The 26016-nt window shown below is 43.7% G+C and overlaps 1 protein-coding gene across 7 annotated transcripts in view; it reads left to right on the forward strand.

The window, feature by feature from the left end:
- RALGAPA2 (Ral GTPase activating protein catalytic subunit alpha 2) overlaps positions 1–26016 on the forward strand; it is a 285791-nt gene that overhangs the window by 135648 nt on the left and 124127 nt on the right. For all 7 annotated transcript variants that reach the window (XM_055090831.1, XM_055090833.1, XM_055090834.1 and 4 more), the window contains 3 exons: positions 16924–17052; positions 20610–20738; positions 22073–22131. In XM_055090831.1, coding sequence (XP_054946806.1) covers positions 16924–17052; positions 20610–20738; positions 22073–22131 — 317 coding nt within the window. The remainder of the gene's footprint in view (positions 1–16923; positions 17053–20609; positions 20739–22072; positions 22132–26016) is intronic.

Consider the following 26016-nt stretch of genomic DNA (forward strand, 5'->3'; position numbering starts at 1 on the left):
AAATGCTGGAGAGGGTGTGGAGAAAAGGGAACCCTCTTGCACTGTTGGTGGGAATGTAAATTGATACAGCCACTATGGAGAACAGTATGGAGGTTCCTTAAAAAACTAAAAATAGAATTACCATATGACCCAGCAATCCCACTCTTGGGCATATACCATAGAAAACCATAATTCAGAAAGACACATGCACCCCAATGTTCATCGCAGCTCTATTTACAATAGCCAGGCCATGGAAGCAACCTAAATGCCCATCGACAGATGAATGGATAAAGAAGATGTGGTACATATATACAATGGAATATTACTCAACCATAAAAAGGAACGAAATTGGGTCATTTGTAGAGACGTGGATGGATCTAGAGACTGTCATACAGAGTGAAGTAGTCAGAAAGAGAAAAACAAATGTCGTATGTTAATGCATATATGTGGAACCTAGGAAAAATGGTACAGATGAACCGGTTTGCAGGTCAGAAATAGAGACACAGGTGTAGAGAACAAATGTATGGACACCAAGGAGGGAAAGTGACAGGGGGGTGGTGGTGTGATGAATTGGGAGATTGGGATTGACATATGTATAAAACGGATAACTAATAAGAACCTGCTCTTTAAAAATAAATTTAAAAAAAAAGAGCCTGGGCTTCAAGCCTTTCTGAGCACCAGGCTTGGTGTCCCTCTGATGAGCCAGGTGATCTGACCTCACTGTGCCTGGGCTCCCTTATCTGCAAATGTAGGTAATTAGAGCACCGCCTTGGAGGGCCGTCGGGAGACTTTGAGGGGGTAGAGCATGTAACGCACTCAGTTCAGGGCCTGGATGCGACAGTGCTCAGTGAGCACGAGCCCTCGCGGTGACGCTGAGGACAAGGAGGGGACAGCAGCCCCTCGACCAGCCAAGCCCATTTTATTTTTCTGATATCTTAAAGTGTTGATTTTTTTCCCCTTCCCCATATATTTTCTTACTTTTGAACATCATAATTTGAGTAAAAAAATGTAACTAGGCACCGTGGAATCTCAGACCATGGGGAGAAGTAACCCCTCCCCTTGCCATGGGTCAGACACAAGGAATGACATCTCCAGTTACCCTTTTGTGACTCGGACGTTTCTTGTGTGTCCTTGGCTGTTGGCTACCCTTCCACCTGCTCCCCGCCCCAGGCAGTGTGCCCTCTGTGGGATGGATGCCGGAAAGCTGGATCCTTGCGGCCCAGTCGACATCCAGCCAGGTTCCGGCCCAGCAGGGGCCCCGGTGTGACTCTGGACAGCGGGCGGGGGCGGGACAGTTGTTCTGGGGCTGCTGCTCTGGCACCTGCATCACTGGCAGCCGAGACCCCGTGGGAACCACTCCCGGTGGCTGGGTGCCTGGCTGTGCAGGGTTCCCGAGTGGGTCCTCCAGCATCCTATGAACCCTCTAACACCTTGGTAGAAACCCCTCTCATCTCAGTCTCAGCGAGGGTAATCTGCCGTCTACAAGTAAGGACCTGGCTTTACCAGTGATGCCCTGCGAGGCACCGGTGGTATGGGTCCCACACAGCTCCATATTTCAGGCGCTAAAGGCACTTGGAGTATTTCTTGTTTTCCCCTTTAATTTGTTTTGTAGCCAAGAATATTTAACTTGTTTTAGGAACATTTTGCTTTCATTCAACTTTACATTTCAATTCAACTTTAATTCAACTTTTCATTCGACTTTATATTTTAATGAACCTTTTCCACACCAATGTTAAAGAAAACATAATTCTAAACATCACGTATAGAGTGATATTCTATCACAGAAGTCAAAATAGTTTGTGATTTTCTTAGCAGATGTTACAGCCTCCTCTCATGAGGTATATGATGGAATAATATAATAATAAACAGCCATTTGTAAAAAGATCCCAAGGGGGCCCTCAGTGAGCATAAGACTCAGTGGTGAGCCATGAAAGCAAGGTGCAGGGGTGACACTCATAAATTGGCCATACCTGACTCTTTTAATAACCCTAGACAGCCTGTATCATGCAGTGATACATAATAATTGCATCACCTTTTCTCAGGCAGAGAGTTGTTCTTTGCTGGAAATTTAGATATAACTAGAACCATGTATGTTAGATATACATAAATTTATAAATATATTTAAAGCTAAACATAAATGAGCATTCAGCTTCAGAAAAAGTGAAGAATTAACATGTCAGATTAAGGAACTGATTTGTCTCCTATCCAAGGAAATAATTCTAATACATCTCTGAAGTACTTCTATACAGTGAGTGATTTTTACCAAGGTTTGAATTCATGGGATTTTAATTCAATGCTAGCAGGACAAAGTGCATATTTATAAATTTAAAGGTCCAACTGATATTTAGAGGATTAAATAATAACCTTAATGTGTATCAGTAGAGGAACTTTAGAAGTCTACCTTAAAAGCTTTACTGAAATACAATTTTAAAAAACTGTAGTGTTGTACAATGAGTAAAAAAAAAAGTCTAATTCCAGGCCTTATTCCTAAGGTTTTTAAGAATGGGGAAATGTATATTCCAAGACTTTAGGGTATCCTATGGCTTCAAAATATATTCAACTTTGACTTTAATGGAGGACAAGCCTCGTACTGGCAACTCACAGACCTAGGTGCTAGATTCAGCTCTGTCCCCTGCCGGCCATGGGGACCTTGCCTGACCACAGGGGGTCAAGTGGATGAGATGGACTGGAGGACCTCGGAGGCCCTCTCTTGAGCATTATTGGGTCCTCTGATTTATTGTTAGGCATTTTATTATTAGGGTCACATTGTCCTTTCCTAAATATAGTAAAAACTTGAATGATCTTTTCCTGTTGACTATTTTTCCCCACCACAATAAAGATCTAGTACAGTTCTGAGGGCATATCCAGTGGTATGAGACCCACAAATAATGAGTATCCGTAATATCCATCCACTTGTAAAAAGGGCCAAGAGAGTGACACACACACTGTAAGGAGGGAACTGTGCTCAACACCCCTCGAGCTCAGTTGGCTTGAAGGCAGCTCACAGGGGAGATGGGGTTTGAGCAGGACTTTCAACGATGGTTAGGATGACAAGAAGCAGGATGGGATTTCACGGGCTGTGTTGAAGGAACAATGACCAGAGTGGTTTTGATTTAGCGCCAGATACGTATGTGGACATAATGCATGGACGAGGATCCAGGCAGCACTGGAGAGAGCTTTGGTTCAGAGCCATGTTCGTCCCACAGATAATGGGGAGCTGAGCACAACACTCAACACGACCAAAAAGCATTTTGAGAAGTTTAAGGCACAGTGGTTCTGTGGGATGGATTAGGGTCAGGAGAGAGTGATGGCGACAGGCACAGAAAGGAACCAGGTAACGCGGGCCCAACAAGGGTTTATGTGCGTGTGTGAATTTATTTATTTATGCGTGTGTATACCTGTCTGTGTGCATATATATATATACTTGTGTGCACATGCGTTTTGTGTATTTTGTGTGTGGAATATCGTGGACCAGTGGGGTGTCGGACTGAGTAGTAAGTGCCCTGAGAAGGCAGGGTCTCCTGGCACGATTCCCACGATCTCTCAAAGCAAACGTTGGTTCAGAAAAGCAAGGTGATGAATTGAGAAAAGGTGAGGGCAGGGTAGGACGGGACCCCCTCCTCACCATGGACATCGCAGCACCAGGGCAGGCTCCACAGGTGTGTCAGAGGGTACAGCCAGGGGTGTCCCCAAAGAATTCTCACCTGTTGGGAAGTAGAAATGTACGGGAAAGATTTCCAGGCACATTTTCTCTCCACGTAAGAGAACGTGTTTTCTAATCCTGTCGGAATTCAGATAGATGATGTGCAAACTGTAGATTTATTTACAGTTATTAAACTAGAACTTCTAAAAGTCTCAGTTATTTTGTGTTATGTTAGCCAGTTTTGCTAGTTTGTTTTTGAAAGTAATTAAACACTTAAAAACAAACTCTTTAATTTTTCTAAAAATATAATCCCTATTAGTTTGAATTTACTTTAGTCAAATTAAATGATCTTTTCTTGAAATAAGAGTTTACTGTAGCAATAAACAAAACTTTCAAGTTTTACTTAGGTTTGATGGAAGAAGAATATATATAAGGATAGGCAGTGTATGTCAGTCCTCTCTTGACATGTACCGTTAAGTTAATAATAATTCTTATCGTGTGCTTGTTGTACAAACTCAGAGTGATGAAATGTAGCCTGTATCATAGAGTTAGTCTTGTATCATCAAGTAACATCCACTGGTTCCTGAGTGTTTCCCAGAGGGTTTCGTGAGAATGGACAAGCCATAGATTAGTCAAGTTTCATCAAAGAAGATTTTATTATAATTTTGTTCAGCTCTCAGTGGCCACGAAGACTTAAGATAGATGACTGCACCAAAATAACAGGCTGGAGAGCTTTTTCCTTTTCTTTTCAGCTGTAAAACCAGTAATTATTTTCATTAAGCTGCAGACCGAGCCCACTGACACCTAAATAAGGAAAGTGGAAATATGTGAAAGGTAACAGATGGCGGAGGCTTCGGTTATGAGGGTAACACGTGTGCAGCGAACTTGTTCCACAGCTTTAAAAGGTGTAAGGTGATAGCATGGGGGGTGGTCCAGAGAAGAGAAGTCCACCTGAGAGGCAGACACTAGAGTTTTGTTTGATTTCCCTTTCGGAGCTGAAGATGTCAAGACTTTCTTTCAAGTAAATGCTATCTAGTAAAGGATACGAATTATCTCTATTTAGCCATCAGAGTCTAATAAGCATGTACTGTGTGAAATACATTAAATAAAAATGCAATATAATAGCAACTCAATATACGTGGAAAATTAAAAGATTTTATTGCTACTAAATACACTTACCATGTAATGTATAAGCTGGCCTGCATTTTTCATCAGAGAAAACGTTCTTTGGCCCTGAGATCTCTCTGGAAGAGACTTTGCTGTGGTCTCTTGCAGCCCAAGTCACCAGAATCTTCCTTCGGAGACTCTTCCCAGACAGAATGGGCACTCCATCAATGTGTCAATTGACGGAGCATCGAAGGACTAACAGGAGAGTTCCGTAACCCGCACGCATCCTGGGGAGGAGCGGTGACCGTGGCAGCTGAGCTGGACCTTTTGGTTGAGCTTTCGGCTCCATTGGTTTCAAAGCAGGCGTTGACCTTGCACGGTGGGGAGCTCACCCACATTGACGGGAGAACAGTGATTCCTGAGATGTGTGGGGACTCCGGGGACATTGGGCGTGTCTGGAGACGTTCTGTTTGTCACAGTGGGTGGGGGCTGCACTGGCATCTAGTGGGTAGAGGCTGGGGATGTCACACACCCTAAGGCACCCAGGACCACAGCAAAGACTTCACAGCCTGAAGTGTCAGCAGTGCTGAGGCTGGGAAAGGCTGAGGCTCCGAGCCTGTCCTCGAAGAGAAGTTGTACAGGTGCCACCAGGCCCTGTGAATTAACCCACAAACCTCGGCAGGCATCAGAGGATGAAAGGCAACTCTCAGTGTAACCAAGGACGTGAAAGCACACGAAGGTTTAACCAGGGAGACTAAAGCAAGAGAGGCAAGTGTTTTAGATTGAATTGTATGGAAATTGCCAACGTGAGACTGTTTCTCAAAAAAGGGGGGTGCAGTTTCCTACGGTTGAGCTGGTAGGAGTTCCAGCTAAAAGGAGTTCCCCGTTTATTTAGTTTTTCATTAATTAATTAATTAATTAATTAATTTATATTTGGCTGTGTTGGGTCTTCGTTGCGGTGCACGGGCTTCTCATTGTGGTGGCTTCTCTTGTTGCGAGCATGGGCTCTAGGCATGCAGGCTTCAGTAGTTGTGGCACGTGGGCTTCAGTAGTTGTGGCTCGTGGGTTTCAGTAGTTGTGGCTCGCGGGCTCTAGAGCGCAGGCTCAGTAGTTGCGGTGCACAGGCTTAGCTGCTCCGCGACATGCGGGATCTTCCCGGACCAGGGCTCGAACCTGTGTCCCCTGCCTTGGCAGGTGGATTCTTAACCACTGCGCCACCAGGGAAGCCCCCCCATTTATTTTTTACTTTGAAGAAGTACAACGTGGAGTGAGCTGATTAATTCAGAGTCAACGAAAAATATCTGCGATGTGTTTTGCCCAGAGCCCAGTCTGAATGAGGGGTGGTGCTGCAGGCGTGAGTGGAGGGGCTGGGGGCTCGGTGGGGTCCTCTGCGCACCCACGCAGGCCACCCAGGAGCCGACAGGGAACAGGGGACCAGAGCGCAGGCTGCGTGACGCAGAGTCAGCCCACGGGCACAGATGATCGCTTTCTCCAAATGTCTGGGGCCCCAGTTCAGTCAGGGCAGGTGGCCGATTTGGGGTTTGCTAGCCTCTCACGCTCTGGGGAGTCTTTCCAAGGCCACCTGGCCTGGCTGCCACACGGGCAGCCTGGGGAGAGGGACGTCCACTGTGGAGCTTGAGCCCTGACCTTGCATGTAGGTCCCTGTTTGTTGCGTCGGTGACCACACGGGCTTTTCTGGCTTGAGGTTCTTGTCCTGTGAAGTGGGGTCCTTACGACTCTCTCAGGGGCCTTGGAAAGGTGAGCACGGTGAGGCCCTGGTGCTGGATGGCAGAAGGGGTTCCCTGTGGTTGGAATATCACTTGTTGACCTACAGGATCATCTCTTCCCATTTAGAATTTGACGAAGATTTTTAAGAAAATTCACATTTTTTCTTTAGGCAGAGAAGAAATCAGAGGTCGAGAAAGAGATGGTTTCTACCATTTCAAGTACTGAATGGTTACTTCCGGCGAGGGATACTTTAACTCCCATTTGGAAGGGAGTGATTTTTGAATGCAAGAGATTTTAAATCATGACTGTGATTTATGATCCATCAAGGTTGGGTTTGGATATGAGGAAATAACGTCAAGAAGAGCATTTTAAATGGCAAGTTTTGTTTCTTCGAGAAAGTGCTCTCCTTGTGGGGAATATTCTCTTTTTGTCTGTTGATTTCTTTTTAACGCATAACAATAAGTGGCAGGGTAATAATTGCAGATTGTTCAGCTATTAATGCTATTTACTGGAACACATTTCAGAGAGAACATTGTTTTCTAAAGAGACAATAAACAACAGTTTTCTTTTGTTCTTCCATGGAAAAATATCCTTTGGTAGGTATATGTGGTCTAGAGAAATATTAGCAAGAGAGACCCTTTTAGTAATAAGACATTAAAATAAAATACCTACCTTTTTTTTTTTCCTTCTCTTACTTGAGTCTTGGGTTGAGTGTGTGCAGTGTGGTGCTCCTGTCAAGACCCAGTGCCTTTGTGTCACCAATTTGCTTCCCCCCCGGGTCCCCTTGGAGCACTGGCTGTTCCCCAGAGGATCTCTGTGCTCTTGGTCTGGCCTCACTCTCAACTGTGCAGCACTGTCCTCTGCCTCTTAGAGGACGTTGCTGGGAGGCAGGGGCCATGCTTTACTCTGCCTCAGACCCCTCACAGCAGCTGCCATGTACTTTCAAGCCCAGTGTGCACTTGAGAAATTTGTCAACTTACTGTTAGCTGTTTTTGTATGGCATTATCAGAATGACTTGGCTTTCATTTCAGACTCTTTTTTTAATGAATAGATTTTTAATCCAGTCTACTTCAAGTCAATTTTCAGTCGATCCTTCACAAATTAATATTTCCATGAGATTATGATTCAAAATGCTGCCGTAATTTAATAATAGCCATGATGTATGAGGCTTTAGAATTTACAAAATGCTTTCTCTTTTTACATTTATTTTTAAATGTTAATCGGGTATTCCTGGAATTTGAAGCGATGAGTCCTGTGTCGACTCTTTAGAGGTCAGTTAATTATTCCGGGTGGCCGGATTCCCTCCCGTTCTGCTCTGCTGGGATTTGTGCCAAATGGTCTCCGTCGCAGGATGGGCAGCCGGGCTGGGTCTCAGGGTCGTTGATACTGCTTCTTTGTCAGTGGTTCTGGCCTGAGGTTTCTTCAGAATCGGGTTGACGGAGCTGGCTCCTCGGGTGATTTTTCTCTCAAATCTCAGCTATTCTTGGGAGCTCTTTGTCCAGAAGGAGTAGCAGTTGTACTTCTGTTGCCCAAGCAGAAACCGAAAATGGTACCAATTTGGACAGCTCTTTGTCCTCTGTCCAACGCTGGCGGGATGGTCTGTAGGCTCCCGGAATTGAATGACCACCGGCTTGTCCTCTTCTTTTTCTTTTTTTTTTTTTAACAGACACAAAACTGTTGAAAGCCTCATTTGCGCTCCAATGTGCATGTGGAATAATTTTGCTTTTAAGGAAGCAAATTAAAGAAACATGCATTTTGTGTTATCATAGAATGAAAAGAATGAGTAATCATCACATTCCAAAGTTTTTTATTTTCTGGTGTGAGCACACACCAGAAGACATGGAAGCTCCAACGGAAATAGTTTTTCGTCTTTAACTTGTTCCTGGCCGTGGGCTGGGAGACAGCCAGCAGATCTCAGCAGCACCAGGCGGGCCTGAGAACCAGGCATCTCGACTCCAGCAGGTGAGGAGGGGGCGGGGGCAGACGCATTGGACGCTGGGCTTTAACAGCGTCAGAAGCCCTGGGTCTTGCAAGCAGAGTTGAAGCTACAGGTAAATGAACACAGAAGCCACACATGTTGTAGGTTCTCTGCATTTTCAGGGAAGAATACAAATCTCGATTTCTTGTTGCAACCCTAGGCAATTTCTTGGTGTCTTTCCATAGAATATTTCCAACCACCGGCTCCCCACACCCGTGCCTGTGCACGCACATGCGCACACACGCACACAGTTCGTTTCTAGCAGTTTCCTAGGAAGAATGCTTGGCGAAGTCTCCTTCTTATTCAGAAGGTCGCACTCTCTGACCTGGTTCCATCCTGTGATTGCACTTCTGTGCCAGTCAGGGCTGCGTGTCTACTGTGTACATTCCAGAAGCACATTTTTAAGCCATGGCAGCCATTTGTTGATTTCACTTGAAAGTATAGCTTTAAAGATATATGTGCGTTTTTCAATGATTCGTAGGCAAAGTGAAGGAGATGAAAGAATACTTTGCACTGGAGAGCTGAGTATTGCCCTCCACATGGTGCTGTGCTCCACGTGTGAGGCTCGCCGCTCACGGGTGTCCACTGGTGCCTCATCGACCACAGGCTCACAGTTTCTCTTCCAGTAAAGACAAGGAGCGCACCTGGATTTGTGTCCAAACCTTGGGCACTTTCTGGCCTTGATCGACCTCCTACTCCATGTCTGTGAAATGGAAAGATCAAATGATGACCTTTTAGATCTTCTCTAAGTTTTTATGGTCCCAAAGGAACAAGGTAAACACACTGTCACCGAGATTCATTAGAGATGTGTTTTCCCTCTTGGATTTCTGTACTTTGTCCTAAGATAACAGGAGTGTGGGTTGGGTTCTAGCAGGTCCCAGCGTGAGGGTGAGGAGCTATTCTGCTTGGCATCAGGGGGGATGTCGATTATACCTGCCCTGCGCCTTTGCCACGGCCTTGGGAGGCGCCTGAATGTGTTAAGCCTATGGTTTCCTTCAAGAATTTCTTTTCAGTATCCTAAGAAGAATATATTTCTAGCTGACGTAGTCCTGAGACAGGATGAACAGTGAACCTGGGAACAGTGTGGCTGCCCGACTCTTTGGTACCTACATGAATTAGATGTGTGCATGGTTCACTCAATGGGGTAATTACTACCTTAATGATTCTGTAGGTACTCGCGTAATTAGGCGCCGTCCGTACGTTGCTAACCATCTTGTTATTGATGATGCCGTGACTCCCTGCTTCTGCTGCAGAGCATGGTCAGAGCTGTAGAGGATGGGGCAGAGGAGACAGTGGAGAGACCTGATTCAGTTTGGCCTCTTCTGAAACGAGCAGCCAGTTGCCGCAGAGAAAGCAGAGTTTAGTATCCTCCAACCCCCTCCTCTACCCCACCCCCGTCCCCTGGTAAATTCTTGAGATGCACAGATGCCTTTCTACGCAGATTTGGCTGTCAGGGGCGGTGGATCCTCTTCCAGAGCATGGCGTCCGTGTCCGGCGAGCTGAGCACGCGGTCTGTGCGCACGCGAGTCTAACGCAGCCTCCAGGCCTCCCCCCGCCCAACCCCCCGCCACTTACCAGCAGCAGCTCCTTGAAGCCCTCACTTGCTAAAGTCTCGTCGCGAGGGGTTAATCACTGCTCTGGAGCATCTGCACCAGCCTCATTAGGCCGGCCTGTTGTGCAAACTGTCATGTTTCAGATTTGAAGCTTATCAGGGTCACGGCTAAGACAGTCCTTACAGAGGCGGGTCGAGGTATCTCCAGGGCCTGGGGCGGCAGGGGGCGGTGGCAGCTGGCAAGTCACTTCTCTGTGACCCTCCAACGGTGTCCCTCGTCTTATGGAATCATAAATGTGCCAGGATTTCTTGATGGTTTTGCCACCTCCCTGCCTGTCTCCCCTAGATCGTCGTGATAGCGCACAATTCTATGAATACGTTAAAAACTACCGAGCTGTACACTTTAAAGCGTGAATTTTATTATAGGTAAATTACATCTAAAGCTTTTACAAAAAACAAAAAGAAAAAGAAGCAGTTAAGACAACCCAGTAACATATCAACTCCAGTATCAGATAAAATTCATATAGTGTTTCTTAAAATCAGTTAACCAATCAGTCTCCCCCTTTCCTGAAGCAGTCAGCCAGTCTTCATCAGTTTAAAGGCGAGCTGAGTTTTTCTTCACAGATGACGGATTAATTGTAAAACAATCATAAAAAAATATTTGAGGCTCTCCTTTAGGGCTTGAGGGTTGCAGTGATTTTCTCTGCCATCTGCCCGCTGTTCTGTCACTGATCCCATGCACAAGGTCAAAGCAGCAGCTCCTGCGATCGTCAGAAGTTTGTTTTGTGTTTGTCACTCCCTCCTTTGCATGCTGCCATGTCTTCTCCGGAGCATTCCTCATGGCGAGAAGTGCGAAGTGATTTTGTTTCTCCAGCTGCAGAACCCAATTACTCTGTCCTGTCATATTTCTCCCGGCCTTGGTAACATAGTTACACCCAGAGAAGTAACATTTGTCCAGCGCATATAAAAATCTCCGCCTTTTCTCCAAACAGATTACACCACACTTGGCCTTTTGAACAGAGAATGTATCGCAGGTACCACGTATGCCTTGGCCCAGATCTTGAAAGTAATTTTTAAGCTTGTCCTGCTATGTTTTTATTTCCAGTGACTTTTCTGGAAAGGCAGTGCCTGTAACATGATCTGTTGTGCTTTTCTTAAGGGCCGTAATCATAAAGCCTTTCTTTTTATCAACAAAAACCCCTCCCTGAATCAGTGAAGAGCCTGGACAGGCCAGGTCGCAGCTCATGCTGTGTAGAGGAGGTCTGTGCCGCTTCTGAAGGAGCAGAGACCCAGCAGCAGAAGAGAGGACACCAGGCCTTGGACTTGGAGGGCTCTACAGATCTGTCCTTCCTGTAACTAAGAATTATTTGTCACTCAGCGTATCTGAGCCTCGCCAATAAGGCGATAACTGATACTTACAAATTTGTCTTTGAGGACCTGCAGGATCACGTCTGCCTATTTAATTGTTAAAGAAAGCTTAGATTATATCCAGGGGTAGTGTTAAAAGTATCCCTCTGCCTTTACATCTTCTTCTGCTAGTTAGTAATTCCACTTGGGTGTGGAATGAACGGGATCTTTCTGTTAACTAGATTAATGGGATAACCAGATCCGAACAGTCCCTATCTTCCCAAACAAAAGAACTTCCTGTAGAATATTCTAGATAAAAGGTATCTTCTGAAAAATAGCAATGAAATCATTAATTGTTTAACATTTTCGTTTTCTTCAAAGTGAAAGGAGGAGTCCAGTGACTTTGCACACAGGGGTTCTATTTCTGAACAATTCCGTTTGGCCTCCTGGAAGGTCTGAGTGACTTTCGGTGGAATAACCGGATCTGTTTGCTCTGAGGAGCGGGCGCAAGTCCTCTGAGGAAGCAGGGAGACAGATGGCCAGCTATTGTGTTACCACCATCATCTGCTGGGCCGTGAGCAAATATTAAGTGAATAATATATATGTAATTGGTGTGAAAGTACAGTCGCAACATTTCTAATTCTGTCTGAAGGATGGCTACTTCTTGAACGTTTGTATTTCATAGAATACTATATTGAAATGTTTCTGTTTACAGGGTTAATCCATTTTAAACTGCTTTAAAGTGAACATTTTCCCCCATTTTTGACACCACTGTGCAATATTTTGAATTGAAATGGCCCGTAATGGCCCTTTTTTATTTTCCATAACAACATGAGCACTGAATTATAGCTGTGCAATTATGTAAACAATGGAAATGCTTCCAGAATGAATCCTTCCTTTTAAATTTTCATTTTGTGTAATTGTTGGAAGGTTTGGAGCCATAATAAACAAAATTATTTTACACATTTATCGTTCTAAAGGTCAATTATAAGAGAACTGAAGAAACAACACTATGCAAAATGAATAAACCAATTTCTGTTGCCATCGCCATATGTTTTTCTTATCACTTATGGTTTTTCCAGTTACTGTGTACATAGCATTCAATTAAAGCGATTCATTTACTAGGCTGAATGTGGTTTGTGTTTATAGAACTGTGCTTTGGAGGGGAGGAAACAACATGCCTCTATTTGAATTACCTGATTTTTTTGTAAGATCAGTGATAAGAGACAGATGTTCTCACCAGTTACTTTCTCATAAACCTGAATCTTTGGATAAGCTGCAAATTCACAGCTATCATCTTACAATCCAGTTTTCACACTCAGTGTGTAGCATGCGTGTGGACTTGTAACCAAAAAATGAGAGGAAAATACTAGTTTGGTGGTCCGTTCCTCATATTATAGCATTTTGCGGATTGGATTTTATTTCCTCTGAACAAAAAGCATGCGAAAGAGTTTCATGCTGGTCAATTTTCAAGAATAAGCATAATTCCTATTTTAGAGTCCATCTTTTCATTGAGCTTATAGTTTTGCTTATTATTTTCAGTCTGTTTAGAACGTGGAAGAGAAACTAATTTTTGCTACCAGACTCACTTGATTGGGTACATTCTAGAACTCCTTAGAAGAATGGACTCTTGAATATCTAAAACAGAGCATTTTCCGGTTTTTATTTCATTATTTGCCCTGTAAATTATATACACTATGGCTAATTGCTGTAACACTTTGCTAAGGATGTTATTGGAGAGAATTAGTTTTTAGGGTTTTTTAACTTCTGGGAGAATGTAATCTAAGAGGCTTTGGGGACCACCTTTGAAATGTTTTAAAAAGCTCTTCTGATTTCAGCAAAATAGTAGTTCACGGAATTCTACAAAGTAAATTCTAGAAAGTAAAAATCCTTCATAGTCCTTCCCTTTTATTTTTACTCCGTTTACTTCTGTGTGACCCTCTTCAGTTTACAAGGCATGTGTTCACATCTCTCCCATTACCCACAAGTCCAGGGGGAATCAGTCCCTTCTGTGGAAGAGAAACGAGAAGCTCTAAGCTCGACGTGACCTGTCCACGGTCACATACACGAGGCCTTGACCCCAGGCCTGGGGCTCTTTTCACTCTGCTAGAGTGTGACTTGAGTACAGGGGCATTTCCCACCATGATCACAAAGGAGGGGGCACTGAATAGCCCTGAGTCGAACCCGGGGAGCCATGGCCCTGGCTCTGCCAGCCCTGTGAGTCCCGGGCAGGTGGCTGGAGCGGGCACAGAACTTCTCTCTCCACCCAGGATGCAAACCACGCTGTTAACAAGGAGAGCCTCCATCTGACGGGGATGTTTAGCAAAAACTCAGTAGCCTTGGTTTACCATAATTGTACTGATTTAAGGGTTATTTTCAACTTATGACAGGATACGAGTTTTCCAGAATACTCTTATTTACATGAAAAAAAAGTGAGTTACTTTGAAAAACAGACAAATCATGTTCACTTTGTACTTGAATAGGACAAAAAGCATAAGGGTTGTACGTGAATAATTTGTGTTTGGGAAGCACCATCCTGTCCGGTCTCCCTGAAACCCCAGGGACCCAGGAGAAAGCTTCAGCCTCAAGATTTTCATTTTCGCAAGGATTCCGGCTATCGCCGTGGTCTCAGTGTGTGGAGAGGAAGGCCCCTACCAGAAGTGCCGGCAGCACTTTGTGGACGTCCCTCTGCTAGGAAGATGCAGCTGCTCTCCTTTGAGCACCACAGTTATTCCTAATTTCAAAATGTTGTCACAAAGATTGTAATCTTTGGGTTGTTCCATTTCAGTGTGGATAAGCAAAATAAGCAAGCATATGGCCCTAACTTGGCCGACTGGCCATACAGCCCCCTCTTTAACCCCCATGTTAACCCCAGCCCAGAGCTGCTGTAACTGGCGGCCTCACTTCTCCTGGGGGCCGCCTTCCGTGGGTGGTGGGCAGGCTAGGCCAGCCATCTGTTATTTTGCCTTCTCTTTCCAACCTTCTCGCCCGTAGAAACAGGTTCCGTTGAAGAGACTGGCCGAGGTCCAGGGGGTGGGGAGCCTGTGACTTTCTCTTGCTGCACACATTTCTGCTGCCTTCAGCATCAGTGGCAACTTAGTCATTTCTGGGAATGCCCCATTTCCAGCTCATTGCCTTGACGCATCTGAATCTGTGAAGCAAAATGGATTTCATGTATAAATTCTGTCTTTAGCTTGTTAAAGGATTGAGTTCATAATGCCCGTAAACGTATCCCAGAAAACCCTTTTTTAAAATGAAACCTCTCAATTCCAGTGGTGAAAAATCTGTGATTTAAGTATGTGCTAAAGATGTTAAAAACCCACAGGGTTCAACGCTCAGTTCCTCCTCTCAACAGATGGAATTAACACAAACCTAACAAAGTTAACATCATGGTTGTTTGCATTATTAATCTTCCCACGCACGGCATTCTACTACCTTGCGAGCCAGGTTTGCACGAATCCTTTCGTGGCAGCAGATGTCAACAGAAGCGTGCTTCCATCTGCTGCCCGAGACCTTGATGCCTGATACCCCGAGACGAGGCCCAGCACAGAGCGTACCTCTGTGAGTAATTACAGGTGTGTGGTGAGGAGTCCAGGGCATTAATCAGAGGCTTCATTATGAAAAAGGTGGATCTTTTGTTCCGCGCTCCGAGCGGGCGTTGACCGCACGCTTTCTGCACTGCAGCGCCCATCTGCTCGGCCCCTAGAATGTTTGCCTTGGCTGATGTGGACACTGAAATGTATCAAAGGACGTGATTACAGCAGGTTTAAACATTAACCGGGGCGAAGCATGGTTCGGGTTTTTCTTTCCTTTCCTCCTTCCTTCCTCCCTTTTATCTGTCTATTTATCTGTTTGTCTCTCTGTTTTTGGTATAGGAAAAAGTCTGCTGAAATGCTAAAACCTTAAGTTAGTACTTGCTAAATAATTTACCATATAAGAGTTCTAATAGAGTAAAGCACTGCACCGTCATTTTTTTTTTTTTTTTTTTTTTGCGGTACGCGGGCCTCTCACTGTTGCGGCCTCTCCCGTTGCGGAGCACAGACTCCGGACGCGCGGGCTCAGCGGCCATGGCTCACGGGCCCAGCCGCTCCGCGGCATGTGGCATCTTCCCGTACCGGGGCACGAACCCGCGTCCCCTGCATCGGCAGGCGGACTCTCAACCACTGCGCCACCAGGGAAGCCCGCGCCGTCATTTTAAGGACACAAACAGCATGATTTGTAGACACTAAATGAGCCTGCTATGTGAGGAAGAAGTCTTAGAAAAAATGTTTTGTGAACACCTAAAAGTTGTCTTTTAAGATTACAGTTGTTCACTGTGCTTTGTGACCACCGAGAGGGGTGGGATAGGGAGGGTGGGAGGGAGGGAGATGCAAGAGGGAAGAGATATGGGAACATATGTATATGTATAACTGATTCACTTTGTTGTAAAGGAGAAACTAACACACTATTGTGAAACAGTTATACTGCAATAAAGATGTTAAAAAAAAAGATTACAGTTGTTCAATAAGGTTATTTTTATGAGAAAGGACTTAATGTGTTAGAATCGAGCACATTGCTATCCCTTGCTCTAATTTAATCAAGTTAAATCATGATTATTTTAAAGGATTTTCAAATAGCTACACTGAAATTTGAGAAAACAAACCAGAGGTTTTGGGGGGCTTTTTGTTGTTGTTGTTGTTGTTTTGGTATTTTGCTTCTTGTATTTTGCGACTAACTCTAGGTTGTATAACTACAAGTCCCATAGCTACAGCACTTCAGTGCATTTGATGAATGCACTTGGCCTAGAACTGCATAAAAGCAGTTTGTGGTTTTCTTACTAATCCCCTTTGCACACACTCACACAGATGGCTTCAGAGACGCGGCCTGGCCGTGGATGGCACGAACGCCGTCCAGGAGAAGAGCCCTGGTCTGCCACGGGCTGGAATGAGGCAACGCCTCAGAACAGAGCTGGCGGGCAGGGGCCAGCTGGCCACCCACCAGTGAGAGGCCCTTCCAGACCCAGGGACACCAGGTGTCTGGGGGGAGATGGTCCACACGCAGCACTGGGCACACGTGCCTTGCCACCCACTTCTACCTGGAGCCCCACCAACCACCTGACCTTGGCGTGTGACCCATCCCAGCGGGACCCACACTCCCACTGTTGAACACGGGAGTTGCCCGAAGAATGCAAGTTTCCATCTCTGCCTACTTCAGGAGTTTGTAATAGAACAGTGTGCTTTGACTTTTGAAAATTGAAGAAGATGGGAAGTGATAGCTGCTTGCAGGTTTCATTTATTTATCTACCTCAACACTCCTGTAGCTTGTCCGAGGAGCCCACCTCTACATGGAAGATGGAAGAGTGTCTAGTCCCAATGCCACAATTCAGGTCTGGGACAAGTCACTACAGTTTAGGGTCTCCATCCTCTTATGTGTAAAATGAGTACAATAGCCCCTGGACTAGCTCATCTCCTGGAACCCTTTTCACTGAAAAAGTTCCGTGGTCTGTGTTCTTTTAGATAATCTCACAGTAGTCATATGTACAGATGAACTGATGACTTTGGAATTTTGGTCTGGAAACTTACAGTTGTGTTTTCTTTTCTCCCCTTCTAGGATATCTTAAATACCATTGTAAGGCACTGCCCACCCCGCTTTTTCTCCCTGGGTTTGCCCGGCTTCTCCATGCTGGTGGGGGACTTCATCACGGCCGCCGCCAGGGTCCTCAGTGCAGACACGCTGGCGGTGAGTGTGACAATGCTCAGCATCCCAGCTCCCAGGAGGCTTCACAGCGGCTAACAAGGTTCAGATTTCTCCACTCCTAACAGGTGTTGACTCATTAGTGCAACGTGAAACCGGGCTCTCGGGTAGATGCCCTGGCAGCTGATGTGTGAAATTGTAGGATAAGATGACACACTGGTAGTGGAAAGGCGTTTCATCAAAAGGCCAGAGTGTGAGAAATCATGTCCTCACTAATATTGCAGCACATTTACACAGTCAGAGGCAGGACTGGTCTCCTAGAATCTTATTAGCATTTTTCAGTAAATGGTGGCGCAGACACTCATGTCTGTGGTCAAGAGAGAATTTTAAGCGTACATCATCAATACGATTTTTTTTCTATTATTAAGTCTTAGTTATTATAAGTCTAATAGAAAGTATTTTCTTAAAATGTTAGAACACTAAAATTTTTAACCAGAAAATTAATATATATCTTTGTATTCATATGCCATAAAACTCTGGCAGAATTCTTGTACTAAGAAATTAGAAGCAAGTGGACTGGGTGAGCACTAAGGTCTACGAAAGGAATTGATTTGTAGCCTCCACCTTTACCTCCACTATTAGGGCGATGTATTAACGCCTTTGAGAGGACACTCGCACCCATTTCAATTTAAAGGCCTCTGACAGTTGTGCTCTGTACAGCTGTTACCCGTTCAGAGCCAGTTTTCCCTTCTTTATAAATGGTGTAAATAAAACTAGCTTTACTGTTTGCCAGGCACTTGTATTGAAATCTGTGTGAGTATCTAGCTACCTAAATTTTGTTTGACACGTTGTTAACTTTTTTATTCTACTTATTTCTTCGCTGCAGGGCAAATTCAAACTCCAGCCCTGGGTTTTGAATTAAATTGTTTTTTAATACTTTGTATAGCCGGTGTTTCCTGCTGGCACTTTCATGCGCTTTTTCTTCTAGGGGTAAATTAAAAAGCAAAGGGGAGGGAAGAGAGACAGGAGCAAAAAGGATGGATGAGTGAAGAGAAGGAAGGAAGAAGGAAAATGTTGAATTTGTTCAACTGTTTTTCTTTTTTGTAAAGGCTATGACAACAACTTTTCATACTTATTTCTGAAAAACTTTGTAGGATAATCATTCTCAAGGAAGCTTCTAAGTTACTTTTAACCATTCAAATCAACATTGAAAAAACTTCGCGAAAAAAATGGAAAAACTTTGGGAAAAACATTGAAAAAAAACAGGATATAGGAAGGAAAACACTTCATTGAAATTTTCCTTACTTGCTCTGAGAGTTTCCTGTGAAAAAGCTGGCGCCCTTTCTAGTGATAATATCATGCACGGTGGTCATTCTCTGTGAAAAATTTATCTTTCGGCTAGATGAGCTATTAAAGTGGCCTTCCAAAACATTTGTTTAAAGAGAGAGAGAGAAAATATGAGAATGTGAGTGTAAGATTTATATTCCATAAAGGAGCAATAACTCTGAATTACTTTGAATCACTCTCTGAGTTTAAACTTGAGGTTTAAAATGGTAAGAGAACTAGTGAGAGGTGTTCGGATAGGGACACACCTACTCAGTCAAAATTTTCCATTAACACAAGTTAATTACAAGCCTGGAGGACTCCTGCTATGTAGATCTGCCTGCTGAGGCCACGAGGGAAAGAGAAACGAGTGCACAGGTACCCAGGAGGTGGGGGAAGATCGTGCTCAGCAAACAGTATTATCACAGCCCCAAACTAGAGCGGATCCGAAAGTCCACCAGCGGCAGAGTGGATGCATCCTGATGTGCACACAGCGTGGGATATTACATATAAGTCTCTTCCCGTGCTCCATCCTGCAGCCCTGCCCAACCAGGCCCAGGGTCCTTCCCAGCATTGTGGGTACTAGTCAACCATCCTGGGGCAACAGACTCACAGGCCTCACTCTTCTGTGTGTAAATTGGGGCTCACCACAGGCCCATTACCCAGGCAAAAAAATTATCTAGATTTACTCCGTTCTTTGAATAAAGCTGCATAACAGCTCTTTATCTTATGTAGGAGCTATTGTTTTGTATCCAGTGGTTACAGAGTCACACACGACTCAGGGGAAAAATCAGCCTCAGCGAGGTTCAAACCAAGACTATCTGGTGGGTCAAGGCAACCGTTAGTGAAGGCCGAAAAAACAAGTCTGTGGGAGAAACACTGACTGCGGACGTACTATATGCCAGGACCTGGCCTGCATAAGTGTGACAGGGCACCCATCCTCCAGGAATCGGACAGGTAAACTAAGCGTTAATATTTGCCCATAAGTTTCTAGCAGCAACAGTAGAAGCACCTCCAGAACCCAGAGGGGTGCCAGTGTGGGACCAGTTAATTCTGCGTGATGAGAGCTGGAAGGGAAGGCATCTGTTAGAAAAGTCTTCATGGAAGAAGCGAAGCTGACGCGGAGACCTGCCGGGTGGTCCCTGTCCGTCCGTGAATGAGGACCGCGGCCACCACCTTGTCCCCAGGTGGTGTTTACTGGGCATCCTCGGGGGAGAGAAGTGACGAAGACTGTCCGCCCCCTGTCTTCGTGGGGAATACAAACATCAAATGAATACCTAACGCGTCGTCAGGAAGTGATGAGTATACCAAGGGAAACCCAAAGCAGGGATGCTGGAGGACACAGAGGCGGAATGACACGATGTCTTGAATTTGCTTTAAAACTGAAAGTGGAAAACTTTTCAACAAATTTTAAATATTGAAATGAAAAAAACGAAAAGGAGATAAATGAGTAAGAGTGGTAACATCTTGAGTCTAGGCATTGGGTACCTGGATATAACATTCTGTCTACTTTTACATTTAGAGATTTTCTTAACAGGAAAATAGAGGAAGGTAAAGGCAGCCAGTAAGAGGGCAGTGATGCAGGCTGGGTGGTGTCACACAGAATCACAGGACGCTGTGGCGAGGGGGAGCTTGTCAGGGGAGATGCCTTCTGGACCCCGAGTAGAGATGGCAAACAGGTAGTCGGATCTACAGATCTGGACTCAGGAAGGAAGCCAGGGCTACCCAGAGGTGTTGAGGGGTCGGCCACATGTAGGAGGCATTTAAACCCTCGGGTCTGGACATCCCGGATGAGTTGAGTGTAGATCTCGGAGGGAAGAGGGCCGAGAACTGCACTCAGCACCCTGGAGTCTATATCCTGAGGAAGCGAGGGGTCCCAGCAAGGAGACTGTCAGGTCCCCTCGGGAACCAAGAAAGGTGTCCAAGCGATGGAAGGGCTCCCAGGTGCATGGGAGCTGTCAGCTGCATCCCCTGCCATGCGGGGTTGGGTGAGACCAGGCCTGGATGGGAACTGGTGGGTCTTGTGTTGTGGAGGTCATGTAACGAGAAGCTGTGTGCTCACTGACTGACTTTGAAAAACCTGAACGTTTTGGTGTTAGTAGTTTCAAATCTTTGTATTTAAAAAATGAAGTAAAACAGTAAACAGTAAACTTCACCCCTTATGCCGTTGCCCCAGCAGGGCTGCCTCAAAATCATGAAAGAGTAAAACACGTTGTTGCTTATCTAACGTTTATAACCAGAAGGAAAATGTGTGTCTCACTTCCCTTTGCCATGTGCAGGCTCCTCGTTTGGAAGCCCTCACCATTCTCGGGTCTCTGGTCTGCTTTCCCAACACCTACCGCGAGATCCCTCTGTGGCAGCCGGTGCCCGAAGTTACTGAAGTCACCAGGGGAACGGAAGATGTCAAGGTACGTGATACAATGACCAAATCTCAGGTTAGCATCTTCTATAAGTTTATTTATTTATTTATTTATTATTTTTGACTGTGTTGGGTCTTCGCTGCTGTGCACGGGCTTCCTCTAGTTGAAGCGAGCGGGGGCTACTCTTCGTTGTGGTGCGCGGGCTTCTCACTGCAGTGGCTTCTCCTGTTGCAGAGCACCAGCTCTAGGCGCTCAGGCTTCAGTAGCTGTGGCTCATGGGCTTAGCTGCTCTGCGGCATGTGGGATCTTCCCGGGCCAGGGATCGAACCCATGTCCCCCTGCATTGGCAGGTGGATTCTTAACCACTGTGCCACCAGGGAAGCCCTGGTTAGCATCTTCTAACTCGAGCTGTGTGGTTCTCTCTTCCATTATTATGCAGTGAGCTGCTTATCCCTGAAAGTTTTGCTATATCGTTTAGATGTATCAGTTGTCTTTTTAGAAGGCTGATTTTGGGGGGATTAAATGAACTAGATGGAGAGCGATGTTTAGGTTCCTCAGGTGTTTTTTTTTTTTTTTTTTTTTTTGCGGTACGCGGGCCTCTCACTGTTGTGGCCTCTCCTGTTGCGGAGCACAGGCTCTGGACGCGCAGGCTCAGCGGCCACAGCTCACGGGCCTAGCCACTCCGAGGCATGTAGGATCTTCCTAGACCGGGGCACGAACCCACGTCCCCTGCATCGGCAGGCGGACTCTCAACTACTGCTCCACCAGGGAAGCCCATCGGGTGTTTTTTATTAGATCTGTTTATCATGCCTACGGATCATGATTATGTAATGAATCATTCTTTTTAATCATTTTATTAGTTTAACTCTGCTGCATTAGGGCATCAAATGAATTTATAAGAAATAATTGAAATAAGCTAAACATTCAATCCCATTGTTGGCCTGATTAAATACTACTACTATTTGAGGTTCCAAATTAATCCTTGGAGAATAAGATTAAACAGTCTCTCCTCAGCTGACTTTGGGGCAAAGAAAAATGCTTTTCAAATCAATCAATCAATTTATCTATCTATAGTACACAAGTACAACGTGTAATTCAGTGTACGATGTATAATCCAGTTGAAGTGAAAGAAAACCGAGATTTTTCCTATGATGAAGAGTCATTTGCTCTGCTTGGTTTTTATTGTATACACAGAAACACTCTTCCCTAGGCAGGCTCAAAGCCCTGGGAGCCCCCGGCTGAGACCACCATGCTGCTCCCTGAGCCCCTTGTGTCCTTCCCCCAGTCCTTCAGTGGCCCCTCACTGCCTAGAATGAGGACGGAACATGTGGGAAATCAACTACTAAACAAGGTTTTTATTTTACTTCATTTTGTGTTTTTAGCACTACCTCATAAGTATTTTACTGAAGAGTGCCACAGAGGAACCAAATGAGTGTGCAAGGTAAATGCTAAATAAAAGATAAACTAGTTTAGAATTTTAAGATACACATTCATGTGTAATCAGTTAATGTTAAAAATACTTATTCTTTCACATTAGTCTTACACTAAAAAGTACAGTAAGAATTATGTGGGGAAAATGCTTTATTAATTTTTTAAAAGGTGCCATTATTAAGTGAAAAGCACAAAGTGTAGATGATTGTGTGTAACATATGCTACCTGCTGTGTAAGAAAAAGCAAGATTGTGAATACATAGGTGTATTCCCTGATATTTTTAACAAGGAAGAAAATGGAAGGATAAACCAAAACTTATAAAAATGATGTACTTTCAGGATAGTGATTCTCAACTGGCAGTGATTTTGTACCCCAGGAAACATTCAGCAATGTCTGGAAACATTTTGGTTGCTTCCACCAGGCATCTGAGGTTGCTGGCAGTCTGTGGCCAAGATAGGAGGTTTTCTGGGACACGTACGGAGTGAAAAGTTCCTACCTGTTCTCCCCAGGTGAAGCCGGGGCTGGGAGCACTGGTGGAGGGCATGCCAGTTTCTGATCCTCCACCTCCGAGCTTGTAAGGTCACCAGAAGCCCAGCTCCGCCTCTTGCTCATGTCCTGCTCCCTCCGGGCCGGTTCCAAGAGAGCAGCGGGCACTTGCGCTGTCTTGTTAGCGCTCCGATAATTTTTTTTTTAACATCTTTATTGGAGTATAATTGCTTTACAACAAAGTGAATCAGTTATACGTATACATATGTTCCCACATCTCTTCCCTCTTGGGTCTCCCACTCCCTAGGCTCTTCATGACATTTTTTTTCTTTAGATTCCATATATATGTGTTAGCATACAGTATTTGTTTTTCTCTTTCTGACTTACTTCACTCTGTTTGACAGACTCCATGTCCATCCACCTCACTACAAATAACTCAATTTCGTTTGTTTTTATAGCTGAGTAATATTCCATTGTATATATGTGCCACATCTTCTTTATCCATTCATCTGATAATCTTCAAGGGTTTTTTCTTTTGTATTTTGTCTAACTTCTTCACTTATCTTCAGTGGATGGTTTAGTCACAATTTTCTAGTCTGCCATTACCAGAAGCTGTAAATTCATGATCAATTTGATAATATTAAGTAACCTTGCATTTGGGGATAAACCCAACTTGGTTTACACGGCACTGGATCTGATTTGACTAACATTTTGTTCAGGAAAGTTGCATTTATATTCATGGCCTTTAATTTTCTCTCCCCATCCTGTCTTTGTCAGGTTTGATTACAAGGTTATATAGTCTCACAAAATGAGCAGAGTGCTGTTTCATTCTGTTTAGTCAGCAGTTTTTGTAAAATTGGAGTCAATAGTCTTGTGTTATTTATTTAATAGACCTTGATAGTAAAACTATCAAGGTATTTTCTTTATAAGAAGGTTCACCACAGACTCATTTTCTTCAATGATTTTAAGAAAAAGGTTTTCTTTGACAGTTTAGATAAACTAAAATTTTCTAAAAACTTGTCCATTCCAAGTTTTGAAATATTGTGGCATCCACGGTGTTTCCATTATCCCTTTGCTATCTTTTATCTCTTTCACTTCTATAGCTATAAGCACTTTTTAATCTCTGACACTTTTTGTGTGTTCTCTGATTTTTCTCACTAGTCTTACCAAATATCTGTCAATTTTATTGGTCTTTTCAAAGAAGAGACTTTTGTCTGTGTTCAACCTCTCTATTCTGTATTTGTTTTTAATTTCCTACTCTCTGCTCTTTTTTTAATGTTCATTCTACTTTCTTTACATTCTATAATTCTTTTTCTCACTTTTGAAGTTGTATACTTAGTATATTAATTATCAGCCTTTCTTTTATACAAATATAAACAGTTAAGTCCATATGTTTATTTCTAGGTGCTACTTTGAGTTCTTTAAGTTTTGATATGTAATATTTTTGCATTACAAAGTTTTTCCAATTTCCATTATGATTCCTTCATTGAGTCATGATTTATTGAGCAATATATTTCTTAATTTCCAAAAATATGGTTATTTCTATTTATCTTTATGCTGCTGATGTCTTAGTTAATTGCCTTGTGGATCAAAAATGTTGGTCTTTGGAACTGTTGAGATTTGCTTTATGGTCCAATATGTAGTCAATTTTTGTAAATGTCCCACATACGCTTGAAAGAATGTATATACTGTTCTTCAGTTGTTGGGTGTAGTGTTCAAGATGGGTCCATTAGATTAATTTTTTAAATCATGTGTTTCAAATATTACATATTCTTTCTATTTTCTTCATCATCTAGATCATTTACTGAGAAAGATATGTTAAAAATCTCCCAAGTTTATGGTGCATTTATATATTTCTCTTCATATTTCTGTCAATTTTTGTTTTATATATTTTGAAGCTATGTTATTAGCTGCACAGAAGTGTAAAATTATCCTATCTCTATAGTTAATCAAATCTTTTATATTTATGTAGTGACCTCTTTATCTTTTTTTAAAATTAATTAATTAATTAATTTATGGCTGTGTTGGGTCTTCGTTTCTGTGCGAGGGCTTTCTCTAGTTGTGGCAAGCGGAGGTCACTCTTCATCCCGGTGCGTGGGCCTCTCACTATCGCGGCCTCTCTTGTTGCGGAGCACAGGCTCCAGATGCGCAGGCTCAGTAATTGCGGCTCACGGGCCCAGTTGCTCCGCGGCATGTGGGATCTTCCCAGACCAGGGCTTGAACCCGTGTCCCCTGCATTGGCAGGCAGATTCTCAACCACTGCGCCACCAAGGAAGCCCGTGACCTCTTTATCTTTAAGGGTGATTTTTTTATCTTAAAGACCAGTTGTCTGATATTGATTCAGCTATATTTTAAAATAATATTTTCTTTTAAATTTAACCTTTCTATATTCTTCTCTTTTAAATGTCTTTGCAAAAACTGTACATACTTGATTTTATGTGTTTATCCTGTCTGATCTTTAGCTTTTAACTGAAGCTTTAGTTCATTTGCATTTACTGTAGTTACTGATATATTTGGATGTAATTCTTTCATCTTATTTTATACTTTGCTATTTGTCTTTTTCAATATTTCTTTCATTTTCTCCTGTTTTTTTTAACCTTCATTTTTTTTTCATTCACCTTTTCTTCCTTCCTTCCTTCCTTTTTTTGGAGTGATTGTGTTTTTTTTCACATTCCATTTATTACCTCTATTTTTTTAGAAGTTGTAGACTTTCAGTTCTTTTAGAGGCTGCCTTAGAAATTTTAATATGCATACTTATCTTACTAGTTCTTAGTCTGTCTTTATCCTCCTCCTGAATGATGCCAGTTCCTTAGAATGTAATCTTCTGATTTTGCTCCTCTGTCACTGTAGCTGTTCCTCTCCTGTCTGCCTTCTCTACCTACCTCTGGGGGTTAGAGTGACTCGGGGTTTAGGGCTGGTTGTCTTCCCTCTCCATGACATTCCTAGGTGCTCTTAGTCATTTCACCAGACTTTTAACACCATCTGCTTGCTGATGATACTGAATTTATTTTCCTGACCCCTTCTGTCAACCCCTTAAATATTCAGGCTTATATATTAAACTGCCTACTTGATATCTCAACTTGGGTGTCTTAACACATGTAAACTTAACACACCCATAACTGAAGCCTTGAGTCCGCCGTCTACCCGAGAGCCTAAGTGTCCTCAGACATCATCTCAGTACTTGTCACCATCATCTGCCCAGACTGTCAATTCAGAAACTTGGGAAAATCCTTGATTTCTCCTTTACCTGCACCTGCTACATTCAGACCTTCAACAAGTCTTGGCAGTACCTTTCTTCCCTCTTTTCCTTTAGTGTAGAAAGCCAAATTCCTGTGGAGTTAAAAGTGGAATAGAAATATGTATAATGTGGTCAGTCTTTCTTAGTTGTGTGTAAAAGGAGTTAGGCAAT

Source organism: Physeter macrocephalus, chromosome 14, assembly GCF_002837175.3.
Source record: "Physeter macrocephalus isolate SW-GA chromosome 14, ASM283717v5, whole genome shotgun sequence".
NCBI lineage: Eukaryota > Metazoa > Chordata > Mammalia > Artiodactyla > Physeteridae > Physeter > Physeter macrocephalus.